The sequence below is a fragment of the Colossoma macropomum genome, unplaced genomic scaffold (genome assembly GCF_904425465.1).
Source record: "Colossoma macropomum unplaced genomic scaffold, Colossoma_macropomum, whole genome shotgun sequence".
In the NCBI taxonomy this organism is placed as follows: domain Eukaryota; kingdom Metazoa; phylum Chordata; class Actinopteri; order Characiformes; family Serrasalmidae; genus Colossoma; species Colossoma macropomum.
In genome coordinates, this window is record NW_023494795.1 from 2489861 (window position 1) to 2503610 (window position 13750).

At 40.9% G+C, this 13750-nt stretch overlaps 1 protein-coding gene across 1 annotated transcript in view; it reads right to left on the reverse strand.

Annotated features, from left to right (window-relative positions):
* Positions 1-1331: 1331 nt before the first annotated feature.
* The window catches only part of ehd3 (EH-domain containing 3), a 49719-nt gene continuing 37300 nt past the window's right edge, over positions 1332-13750 (reverse strand). Inside the window, exons 5-6 of the mRNA XM_036581193.1 lie at positions 5689-5853; positions 1332-4202 (exon numbers count right to left, since the gene is read on the reverse strand). Coding sequence (XP_036437086.1) covers positions 3675-4202; positions 5689-5853 — 693 coding nt within the window. The 3' untranslated portion in view covers positions 1332-3674. The remainder of the gene's footprint in view (positions 4203-5688; positions 5854-13750) is intronic.

The window sequence follows — 13750 nt, forward strand, 5'->3', positions numbered from 1 at the left end:
TTCTAAAACCTCTATATACTGTTCAGCTTTGATAGAGCCTTTCCAGATGTGTAAGCTGCCCACATTATAGGCACTAATGCAGACCCAGACCATCAGAGCTGCAGGCTTTTGAACTGTGCGCTGATAACAAGCTGGATGGTCCCTCTCCTCTCGAGTCCGCAGGACACGGCGTCTGTGGTTTCCAAAAAGAATTTCAAATTTTGATTCTTCTGACCTCAGAACAGTTTAACTTGCGTTTGTGGATTGGACGGCGAACTGTGTTCACAGACAGTGATTTCTGGAAGTGTTCCTGAGTCCATGCAGTGATTTCCAGTACAGAATCATGCCTGTTTTTAATGCAGTGCTGCCTGAGGGCCTGAAGATCATGAACATCCAATTGACTATCAGCCTTGTTCCTTGTGAACAGGGATTTCTCCAGATTCTCTGAATCTTTTGATGATATTATGTACTGTAGATGGTGGGATTTCCAAAGTCTTCACAATTTTACGTTGAAGAACATTTTTCTGAAATTGTTCCACAATTGTTAGACAGATTGGTGAACCTCTGCCCATCTCTGCTTCTGAGAGATGCTGCCTCTCTAAAATGCTCTTTTTATACCCCGTCTCTCTCTGAGATTTGCAAATCATTGCATTCTGTTTTTATTTATATTTTACAGAGCGTCCCAACTTTTTGAGAATTGGGGTTGTATAAGGAAATGAAAGCCAAAGGAAAACATCGTAAAATATTAAATGCTAAAAGATATTAAAAGATAAAAATATGACTCATAACAACCATGCAAGAGCTGGTCGACCCCAAAACTGCCCCCATCAGATAAACAGCACTTAAAGCTTTCATCTCTGAGAGAGAGGAGAAAATCAAGCTGCTTCAGATCTGAAAACATCCACAGGTGTTTCTGTCCATCCTTCCACTGTGAGAAGACGACTCAGCGCTGTGGGTCTGAAAGGATGTGTAGCTGTTCAAGAAGCTGTTACTGAGAAAAGAAAGTATAAAAAAAAGAATATTTCCTCTAGAAAATGCAACCAACTTCTAAGACTGTAATTAGACGTCTTTGCCAGAGCAGCCCAGACGCTGCAGACTTAGATTTACAACCTTCTTGCTCTTACGATTCCAGCAATGAGGAAAACATGTCTCGCCAACATTCTTCTAAGTGGATTCTGACCACTCTGGAGTTATTTTTCCAGGCTGTCCCCAAACTGGCAGAGCCTCCGACAATAGAAACTGTATACTGTGGAAACCATATGTTAAATTACCTTTAGGCAATGAGACGTCGGCGCAGAACAAAGAAAGGCTGCATCTGAAAAGCACCCAAACAAGACAGGAGACCACAGAAAGCTCTTTAAATGGGTTAAGTTTTTATTATAGTTGTTTGAGGCCAACCTCCCCATGACAGCACAATGTTTCATCACTTAGATATTCAGCATTGGTAAAACATAAATGGAACATCTGTTGGTAGATCATGTTTTTTTTCTACGCGACAACCACGTGAATACAGAAACACTTTACAATATGTCTGTAAACACAAATATATATCCTCACTCGTGCGCAGGCCGAGGCCACACATACATATGCAACGCACTCACTCACTCACACAGACAGAATGAACATGAAGAGCATAAATCAGTGTTTTTTTGAGCCTTCTTGTTCACATGGTTGGCTCTCTGGGTGACATAGCAGATCACACTGGTGTACTGAGGCATTTATCGGACTTTTTAACATGGATGACTGTGAGGGTGGTAAAGCACAAAAAAAGAAGAGAAACATCAGAAACTGAAACAGTCGCACTGCTCTGATCAACTCTCTTACAGGCTTGTGGCAGGGATCACCGGCAAGAATACATATTTACCTTTGATTATATTTACAAATATTTCTGACTTGTCTGAGTAAATGTGGTTCGGAGGGTCAGACGTTCCACTGACCCTCCTGTCAGTGTCTTGGTGCTTTCACATCAGCAGCTGGAGCCCATGCTACAAGCCTCAGTGCACAAAAACAAAAAGGCCCCATCACGTCAGCTCTTTGCAAAGCCCAAAACACAAATCCTGCAGGTTCTTGTGAAAGAGCACAGACTGGAACGTGGCCTGTCATCTGAGAAGCTTAACAGTTTAAGGAAACTAAACTGCAAAACAATGATATCAATCAAAGATACATATTTTAACTATACACTGCTATAGTATATATGAAACTGACTGAACACCTGTAGGTGTTCCTTAAACAGTAGTGATATTTCTAAGGTAAAACGTGATTAAGCAGTCTTGTGGGGCCTGGCGTGACCTCATAATGAGAATGAGAAATTTTAAATTAATTATGATGGTAACAAACTGAGCGTGAGCTCAAAGAAGAGGGCGATGTTGTGCTCGTCAGACTGACAACAGGCCTGTCGTTAGCCCACGGATGTAACATAAGTTAGCATAGCTGAAAAGTCCCCCGTAACACCTCCAGTTAAGCATGTAGGTGGGTGCTGTGTGTGCAGAGAGCATAAAAACAAACCCTACCTCTTACGAAGGAAAAACAGGTGTGCTAGCTAACGACAGGTAGCTTGTTTTGTTTTGCTTGTGTTATCGATTGTACATTAAAAATGCACAGACAAGAACTTTGGGCGTAGGTTTTAGTGCGCATGCACCCTTTATGGTGGATTTTGCTGCAATCCAGCACCAAAAGTTTAACAAGCTGTCCCCAGATGTGCATTATCATTATGAGATCACATCTGGCCTCAAAGACTAATGATTAATAGACGTTCATTGTGCAAAAGAGTGAGCATGAACAAAAGCAGGACAGTTCCAATAATAAAAGCATTAAATAAGTGAAATGTAATGTGTCAGTGCTGCCTCACCCCCTTTTTAAACCTTGCTGGAATTTAGTAAGTATTCTAAATACCCCCAAAACACGTTATATTGGGATTAACATTAAACAGTAGACTATTGACAAGGATACTATCTCTACAGGTCCATCCATACACTAAACACAGAGAAGTCTACCAACTCTCTGACATGACGGCTATACATCATTAACAGTCTCTTGGTCAGGCTAGAAAGGGCTTGCATTCATTACGATGCTGCCTTCACAAGAAGAATATAGTTCTACACCTACTTATAAAAGCTTTTTTTCCTCACTGTTAAAGTTTTTGTCATTTTACTGAGGATAACTATCAATAAAAGAATAATTAAGACTGAGGTTGACATTCTTCTTCTTCTTTAGTACATGCCGCAACTCTACTGACACAGATGCATATTTGATTAAATGGCATGAAAGAAGAATTCACATTTAAAACAGGTCTAATGCTTCAGCTCGTCTTAAATCTTTAGCTATGGTTGCTCAACAGAAAAGCGGAGTATCTGAAAAGTTTGACAGCATGAAACGTTTTGATGGCATGAACATGTCGGTCCAGAATCACTCAAAACATCTGAATCATTAACAAACTTTGTAGTGAGCATGATTTGTTTGTTAAAAAAAAAAAAACAAAAACAAACTAAAACAAAACCATACACATGCCAAAAGAGCTAGCATACATGTTGCGATCCACTCCTTGTCCTAGGCATAGCCTCAGAATTCAGCAGTCAATGCATTTCGTTACTGTAATCATGTCTTTAATTCTCCATACGATTTCCAGAAGGTAAATTCCTACCAGCCACTTTCCCTAAACGTGACCCAGCTCCCAGCCGCCTATATCCTGCCCCGCATTATTCTGGTATTTTTCTCTTGGTTGGTGGCACCAGATGGGCCGGAAGCTCACTAGGAAGCTCGTGCCCTTCTAGTTTGACCTTAATGAGGTGGTTGGCCAGGGCGAACTCTTCATCGTCCAGCATGCCGTCCTTGTCGATGTCAGCCAGCTTCCAGATTTTGCCTAGTACAGTGTTGGGAAGCTTGGACTTGACCATTTCCTTCTTGGCGTTGGCGCCGGTCACCTTGCCGTTGACAGGGGAGAGGGTGTAGAAGATCTCATCGTACATGGGCTTGTCGCGGGCCACCACCCATTCTACCTCGTCAATGCCCTCACCTGCGCCTTCGCCGTAGCCGTGGCCGAACGGCCCGTTCATGGTGCCCTCAAAGGCTCCGCCCTTCACCACCTGGTTGGGCCGCTGAGTCTCCTCCTGCCGCACCAGCACCATCAGCTGGGCGATGTCATGGGCCAGCATGTCGTCCACGGTGTCCAGCAGCTTCATCTTCAGGGGCTGGAACTTGTTCAGGTCGTGAGCCTGGAGCTGCTCCTGGTCATGGAGAAGCAGGTGAAGGTTAGAACAGGGATGAAATGTGTAATTTAACTCTGCATGAAACCTTAGACAGGAACAAGTGTTCATGTTATGTTCTTGTAGTTAAATAACCCCAATTACAGAATAAAGATGATTAAATCTATCTTGGAGACAAGAAACACAATACACATACGGAGCAGGGTGTTGATTTTCATTATAAACATAAATGTCCACTGCAGATTTTAAAGTCAGAAGACTGAAGCTGCTTATCATGTCATTGTATCCCACCAATGCCTGACTCTGATGTGCTTTCTAAGTTGAAGCACCCACAGCCAAACTTTAAATAAATAAGGCTTATTTTAGTTTAAGAATGCCCCAAAAAAGATATGACCATGTAACTTAGGCTCTGTGGTCTATTAGTGTCTGGAAAGTACTGCTGGGCAATATGACCTCAAATCAATATCATGATTAATTGAATATTTTACCCCGATTATGACTAATGAACGGATATTTTGGATTTTTTGTGGTTTTTTTGCCCTCATAGTTCACTGACAAGGTTTATACTGCAAACATTTTCTGCATATCTTAATGTAAATCGTCTCAACAGCCAGATTGGAATTCACGAGGCTTTAACATCAATCCAACTCGACATTCGTCATAATTTAGCTCTGCTGAGACTCAAACATTTGGGCTGATATTTCTGTACAAAAATTATTAGAGACTCATCCAAAACCCTCCTTGTTTGAAGAGATTTCTAAAGAAATGTCTGAACGCGGCCGCAGGAGAACGAGGCTGCAGCGTCAAAGAACAGTTAAAAGTCTGAAAGCAGTCGAAATAACCAACATGGGCAAGATTACTTTTCGATTAATCGCCCAGTCCTACTGAATAGGTGGGTCTACTGTGCTTTATAAGGAATCCCCAACCCAATATACTCTATACCTAAAGTATCTAAAAAAGATTTAAAAAAGAACACAAGTTAAACTTAATAAAATGCACTATAAGCCAGTACCCCACTTGCTCCAGCTTATCATCTTCAGAAGTCTTTGATTGGCTGAATTGGATGCACTGGTTTTAGGTAAGAGGGAGTCAGCATGACCTAAACTCTGCAGGAGAGTAGATCATCAAGAGGAGGGCTGGTGCCCACTACAGTAGAGCAAGACCGCATTTAAAAAGAAATCTGTTTGCAACACAACACACTGGATATACGACTCTCTGGATGAGTGTGATGACTTTACTCTGCTCAGTCACAGGCAAATCAAAGTCAAGAACAAAACCACAGACAGTATTTCGCCGTTTTAGGTGGGTAAACCAGTCTGCTCAGAGTTGTGTATAAGCCGCAGACCTGTATCTATGCACCACTACACTAGTGCTGGGGTCACTTTCACACAAACATCTCACATAAGTTCTTAACATACCTGGTTATGTCATTTAAAGTACAAACGGATGCAGATCCCAGAACCAAATATACGTAAATACTTCTGAAAAATATCGAAAGCATATTTACCTGCATTTTTTTGAGGTTGGGGAAATCTCCAGGAGAAATCTGATGCTCCCTCTCGATGCGGCTGTAGATCTCTCCCAGACTGTTAATCAGTTCTTTCTTCTTGTTCTCTTTGCCGAAGACCGAGGGCATCTCCTTCTTCAAGGAACTGATGATGTAAGCATGTACCTTTTGAGAATGGAAATGAAAAATAAATGAATTCATCGGATAAAGGCTATCCGGCAACATTTTAGAACCAAAACTAAACCGTAACTGCGGAAGGTAAGTCAAGACCCTCCCTAAGATCATGCTGCAACGCTTCATTTAAACAATGAGAAGTGCATTCCTTATAAGCTGGCTGACCCACGACAAGAAACACAGCTCTCAGTGTTCAGTGGGTAAAATGAAATCATTCAGTATGAGGTGACTAAGACTGATACTGAAAAACAGCTACTACGTGAAGAGAATCTGCCGTCCGGCTAAAGGAAACATGATCTTATATTTGATGACAGGAGGGGAAGGACACTCCTGGGATCAGGACACGCTGCTGGGGGAAGCCAAAGGTTAACTTGACGTTCTCTTTCAAGGGAACCAGCTGCCTCTGAGTTGCTGCGGTTAGTCTGGCAGGTGAATGGTGCCAAGGGCCCTGAGGGCTTCATCCAGCAGAGGGGGCATCTCAAGGACAGTTTGTTATGGAGGTTAATGGAGGTTTTCATGCATATAGGAAGTGACATCTCAGTAGTTTCCCTTTCAAATGACAGCTTTAGGTTTGACCACCTCCGGATTTGTCTGGGTCGTCCAGTCAGAGAAACAGGCTCTCTTGTCTGCTGTACTGTCTTATATAATGATCTTCACCAAGACAGCTGAGAGAGTTCATCTCCCAGATTAGATTTGAGGAAAACGAACCAGTGGAGAGTGGGCAGCTACTGAAAAGGCCTTTTGTGCAAGAACCTCTGCATTGCCCTTGATCCTCTGTACTGCCGAGCACATCATTTACTGTGCCGTCACTTTATGGAGGGGAAAAAAGGATGAAAATCAGCCTCATTTCTTTTAGAGGGCAAATATAGTCGATCTTAAGAGTTCAAACACTCAGGTAATAACTGCTTCTTTCCGTCAATGTGCTGCTCAACATTGGTCTGCAAATGGCACAGAGTTGTGTCGACTCAAAAGCATTGTGTTAATACTGAAGTCCGATCTGGGTCTGTAACTCAAATCTGAGTAACTGACCTGGGGCTGAAAGGTTAATCGTTTTTATATCAAAATCACAGTTTAAAAGAATGCAATGTTCAATTCACAAGAGCTGCAAATTTTAATATAGCCTAAATTCTCAACAACCTAACATGTTCTAATATGTTTTAATTAAAGAAACTGAACCTAATAACATCCTCTTCAGGTAACAAATGGAAAAATGGCTTTTTTTCTGCCAACTTTCGTGAACAATTTCTGTTAATTTGCAGAGTAACACGCATGCTAAGCTACTGCAGCAGAATACGGCTACTAGAACAGCTCTACAACATATCAGACAGTTTATTAGGTAGATGCGGAATATAAGTTTGATAATTTGACACAGCAAGTTATTAACTTACTGCACAGTCCAAACAATTCAGATGAGTAAGCTACCATAGTGCAGGCATGTTCTATAGCTGTAGTCAAGTTCCCTGCAGACACATCATGATTAGCATTTGTTAGTCAAAATTAAGCTACAACAAATTGCCCCGCAAACTCTGTTCTCACTTCGGTTGTACTGGGAAAGCCTGTGTTTTCACTGCAAAGAAGTTTGAGAAGTAAACCATTTTAAGAAACACAGTTTTCAGTAGAGGGAGATCATTCATGGTGAACCAAAGCTGAAGGGATGGGGAATAAATGATGAATATCTTACAACACAGCTACTGCTTATAGCCGTTTTAATGTGTCCAGGTGTATCCTATTCTGGTTTTGCCCAAGGAGGGCCGCAAACTATTAGCTCCCTTGCTTAGTTTAATACTTGTGTCTTTTTTTGGAAGTAAAAAACATGGGAGATCTTATATTCTCAGAGTGTTTTAAAAATGTGTCAGGTTTAAAATGAAGCTTCTGCTACGTTAAAAACTATGAATAGGCCTAAATGTTTAGCCCTTGCGCTGAGAGACTGAGTTTGAATCCTGATGATGTTGCAGTTAATGAAGTCACTCTTTCTCAGTGGGTTATCAGCAATTTTTGTCAGTGTTGATAAATAAATCTGTCAAGCCACTCGTGAGGCCTGTGCGGCATTTGAATCAGGCAGTGGGTGGTTGGCAAAGAGCAGTAGTGCCCAAGCCTGGTCCTGGAGATCTACCACCCTGGAGAGATCAGATCCAACACGACTGCCTCTAATAATCAGATGCCCTTGAAGACCTTCATTACCTGGATCACATGTGTCTGATTACAGCTGGAGCTAAACTGTTCAGGGTGGTGGATCTCTAGGACCAGGACTGAGCATCCCTGGCCAAGAGACCCCTCTAACTAGTGTCAATACTTATTCAGTGTAAGTGGGTTCGGCCGCCGCTTCATTAGAAATAACAGAAGTTAACGCAAGTAGATCATAGTGCATTAGCTGATTAGCTGTATGACACAGTCATGCTCAGTATGATGGTTTAACACCATTAGCCGCATCAGATACAGTCATACTGTATTTATTCTGGGAGGATATGAAGGACAAATCAATGGCTCTCTGTTCATCCTTAGAGACATCAATAATGCAGAGGAGTACAGGGGATCAGATGATGAACAGCCGCCACTGGGCTGCGATGGTGAGATTAGACTTGCACAACAACCGCATCACAGCTAAACAGTGCATAAAACACACATTACCCTTAAATCAAACACTCACGCTCACTGAGACTTGGCACTGTCCCTGCATTAATCTGACCTAATGAGGAATTTTGAGCATTTCAGTTTTATACATTTGAAAATACATACATACTGCTGCAACGTTAGACTTCATTTATCGTATTTGTGCTAAATGACATCACAATACAATTTTCTGAGTCTGAGTATCGTCAGTACTTCTAGAATACTGAACATTTGCATAGTTAGTCCTGCAATGCATGTGTGAAATGTATGTTTTTTAAGGTATTTTTAAAGGGCCCATTTATTCCCCAGTCCATAATTTACATACATACAAACTAAGCTAGAAAAACAGGCCGTTTCTGTGATGTCACAAAACCAATTCATGTATACATATCAGTTTATTCAGACTACAGCAGTTTAGCCCTGCCCACTCACAGTGACCTTATAAACTTTAATGCAACTTCAGTTACATGAAGCAAATCAAAAGCAATCAAATTTCATGCTAGTTAGCCATTTTAGTAGCTTATGTTTTGATACACTGCATTTTTTTCCTCATCTGTGAAGTGTAGTTTACAAATTTCCCATTGATCTTGTGACGTTTTGTCGCCATTTTGTTTGGCTATTTCATGAAACTTATTATACAAAGTTGAGATGCTTGCAACTGAGTTTCAAGCAAGTTGCAGGATGCTGTACATTATACAAATCAGGAAATGGGTGACTGGCAAAGAGCAGGAGTGCCCAATCCTGGTCCTGGAGATCTACCACACCTGTCTCTAATAATCAGATGCCCTTGAAGACCTTTATAACCTGGATCACATGTGTTTGATTCGGGCTGGAGCTAAACTCTTCAGGGTGGTGGATCTCCAGATGCTTGCAACTGAGTTCCAAGCGAGTTGCAGGATGCTGTACATTACGCAAATAAAAAGCAATTCAGCTTCATGCAGGTTTCAAGCAACTAACATACAGAGTCAAGCCAGCCTAAAGAGGGTTTCCAGCATAATACAGGGTAGCCAATCAGAACAGAACTCATTTACATATATCAATCTTAAAGACACAGTAGCAAAAACAGCCTGTTTAATTCTAGGCGATGAAGAGAGATTCGGAAATGGTCACATTACAATGAATAACAAGTGTTTTTGGTAAATAAACCCACACAAACATCTCAAGTGGACCTCAGGGGGAAAAAGAGAAAAGTGTATGATATGGGCTCTTTAAAGATGGCACTACTGGTGCATTTTATCTGGTCCAATTTACACAATATGTATCACATTATTTTGCTTATCACAAAAAATGTCAAATATGGTGATTTTTTTATTGTCCACCCCTGCAGGCTAAATCATTTCCTTTTAACAATAACCATTTCGCAGCATAGCTGGAGTGTCGTGCCTTAAACGTATTAGCATGTATAACACTGTTAATATTTTCTAGCATTAACTGTGCTGTCTTGACCTTGTGAGACATTCCAGTGTAGCTGGAAAAACACTTTGAATAAGGCACTCAAGATCACTTCAGTGTTATTTGCACAGTCGCAAAGAAACCGAAAGCCTTGTCTAAGCTTTAAGAGAGAGCAGTGACCTGAGATGTATAGACTTTGTTCAACTTCCAGGCACAGATTTTTATTATTGTACTCTAAATTAACTGAGGCCTGAAAGCAGAGCACAACGTTCAGAGAACACAGGTTAGGCCACCAAAATAAGGCACCTAATGTTCTCTTGGGAGAGTTACATGAAGTCGGGGACTGCAGGTATTATTCCTGCATTTGTGAGTGAACCACACTGATGTGCATCCAAGCAGACACTCAATTATGTAGTCAAGTCCACAAAGTTCTTTCAGAGGCTATTCTTTCACAGTGAATGATCTCCATTCTTCATGGTCCTGAATCACGAGATGTATCACATATCACTTCCATCTACTCACCATTAGTTAACAGCACTCAAAAGGCTGCTTTCACTCTCCTACCACTGAGCGCTGAGACTCGATACCACAGGTTTAAAGGTGGTTTTTAACATCTTTTCTGCAATGGACAGATTTTTAAAAATAACTAGGAAAGGGGGTTGTTTTTTGATTTCCTTCAGTTCTGTATTATTGTGATAAAGAGCTGCTTGATTAACAGGAAACAAATAAAAAATTGATCACAAAAAAGATAGAATGGAGAAGCCCAGTCGTCGCTAGCTGGTGTCTGAATACTGTGATATGCTCTGACATGGGTGTGGTCGGAGTGACCGGAGTAAGGCGGTGTGATCCATCACTGACCTACCAAGTCAGCTAATGTTTGCTGTTCGTATTAAACTGACGTGGTTGGGAAACTAAACAGTTTAGCGGTCGTCACCAGACAGTTAAAAATAAATCTGTTTTCTTTCTTAAATTATGAATATTATTACTAAAACTGCGGCTGTGCTTTTCCAGCAGGTAAAAACAGCTGATCAGACACTTTCTCCCACTGTCCCATGTTTAGTGAAATGTTCCACTGTTTGGCGAGAGTTTGTCATGTTCTGACCATAAAGGATAACACAACCACTCAGGAGCAAAAATCAGCCTGTAAACTTCAAAAAAATAAAGATTTGACATTTATGGTGATATATATCGATATCGACTGATATGAAAATTTTTACTGTGATAAAATTTTTTAGTCTATCGCCCAGCCCTAAAAACGGCCGTCAAAAACTTATTTTTATTTAACATTTCACATGCTGTACTGCAGTAAAATCTTTTTTTTATGAAACATGCAGTTGATGAGTATTTTTAAGTATTTAAGTATTGCTTTCAACATTTTCTTCTGCTCAGGTTCAGAAAGAGCTTTCAGTTTCCAGCTCAAGGTGAAATGCAGGTCAGCATTGGTGTGGGAGCGAAGCTTAAGGGGTGCTGCTCAGGGGTGGGGAGCACCCCCAGAAATGCATTTTCATGCATACATGCATGCGCCCACATGCCCACACGAAATTCCACAGCATAGAAAAAAAAAAAACTCCACCAACACACAGTATACTGACTTGTCAGCAGCTACAACCACCATGAAACTATGAACTATGAAAAAACTCAGAGCAACAAACTGCAGGAAACTGCACTGCAGGAAACAAAGAGACTCACTGACAAAAAACATCTCTTCAGATGTTCTTTTGTGTCATTTGGAAAACTCTGGAAGGTTTGCTCCCTTGGATTCTGCCCTGATGTGCACCACTGATTCTGAGCTAATCTAGAACACACTTTTGTCACTTAAAAGCAAAATAACTTCTTTAAACCCAAATTATTCCCAAATTGTTAATAAAATATTCTTTTTTACTGAATATTTAATAAAAATGGACTGAAATTTCAGCCACCTAAAATTTTCAGCCACAAATAAATTGAAAATGAATTAATTTAAAAAAATCTAACACTTACAAATACTAGGAAATTAATTCATTAAAAACAAACCATTTAAACTGTAATGAAAATGGGAAACAGTTTCGAAATCCTGATTAAAAACCCTGACAGTTCCTTAACCTGAGAAGGTCAGCTGTGTGAAACTGTTTCACGATTTCTATCAGGGACATCAGACCAGTATTCAGAAGGGGTAAAACACCCAAAACCATGTTTTCTCCATTACAGCCCTGATAGACCACTTGAAAACACAATAGCACACTTGATACACAAAACAACAGAAGCAGAAAGGAAAGTCCCTGCCAGCCCACTGCTGCCATCTGTAGCCAAAAGAACAACAGCCAAAGGGCAGAGACTGACCAAAAAATAATGAAATTCATCACTTTCCATGACCAACTGTTCTCTGTAGCTGAGCACGCTGGATTTCACAGCCACATTCTGTAATCACTTTAACATGTTTATTTTATGTTAACTGTTTTTATATCTTGTTAGCTCAGTTTTGTCATTTAAAAAAGACAGATTCTGTCAATAAATAGTGTTTTTTTTGTTTGGTGTCAGTTTTCAGCTGAAAGTGTTCAGCCAAAGATTGTCAGTTCAGCGCATTACTAATGATCAACAGGGCTGGCAAAACAAAAACAATCTTTTTTTCTTTTGATTTTATTTCCAATTTTCTCCCCAATTTAGTCGTCGCCAATTCCACCCACTAGTTAGGACTCCCCCACCGCATCTTTTCGAGCTGCCGCTCACGCAACGTCACTGGACAGCCGAACGCGCTCGGAGGAAAGCGCCAACCGCCAGATCTGTTACATCAGGCTAACAGACGCCTGCGCTGACTAGAATCGCGCTTAGTGAGTGATGGGGGGAGAAAGGCAGCCATCCCACCCACCCAGAGAGAGCGAGGCCAATTGTGCTCTCTCGGACTCCTGGCTACGGACGGCTGTAGCATCACCAGGGATCGAACTCACGATCTCCTGATGATAGGACCAACGCTTAGACGGTTGCGCCACTCAGGAGCCCAAAACAAAAACAAGCTTAAACATAATATATATTATTTCACTTTTGCGCTCCTTCAGATCTACAACCCCAAAAAAGTTGGGATGTAAATAAAAATAGAATTCAATGATGTGCAAATCATATAAACCATATTTTTAAAGGAAAATACTACAAAGACAACATATCAAATGTTGAAACTGAGAAATGTTATTGTTTTTTGAAAAATATTTGTCCATTTTGAATTTGATGCCAACAACATGTTCTAAAAAAGTTGGGACGGGGGCCTGTTTACCACTGTGTTTCATCACCTCTTCTTTATCAACACTCTGTAAGCGTTTGGGAACTGAGGAGACACTGCTGTAGTTTAGAAAGTGAAATGTTTTCTGTTCTTGTTTGATACAGGATTTCAGCTGATCATCAGTTCAGGGGCTCATTTGTTGTATTTTTCATTTCATAATGCACCAAATGTTATCAGTGGTGACAGGTCTGGACTGCAGGCAGGTCAATTTGGCACCAGGACTCTTTTAATATGGAGCAATACTGTTGTGATACATGCAGAATGCGGTTTGACGTTGTCTTGCTGAAATAATCAAGGCCCTGAAAAAGACGTCGTCTGGACGGCAGCATATGTTGCCAAAACCTACATATATTGTTCAGCATTAATGGTGCCTTCACAGATGTGCACATCACCCATGCCATGTGCACTAATGCCCCCCTATACCATCATGAATACTGGCTTTAGAACTGTGCACTGATAACAATCTGAGTGGTCTTTATTCCGGAGGACACAGTGTCCATGATTTCCAAAAAGAATTTCAAATGTTGATTCATCAGACCACAGGACACTTTTCCACTTCACCTCAGTCCATTTTAAATGAGCTCAGGGCCAGAGAAGATGGCCATGCAGTGATTTCCACTACAGAATCATGTCTGT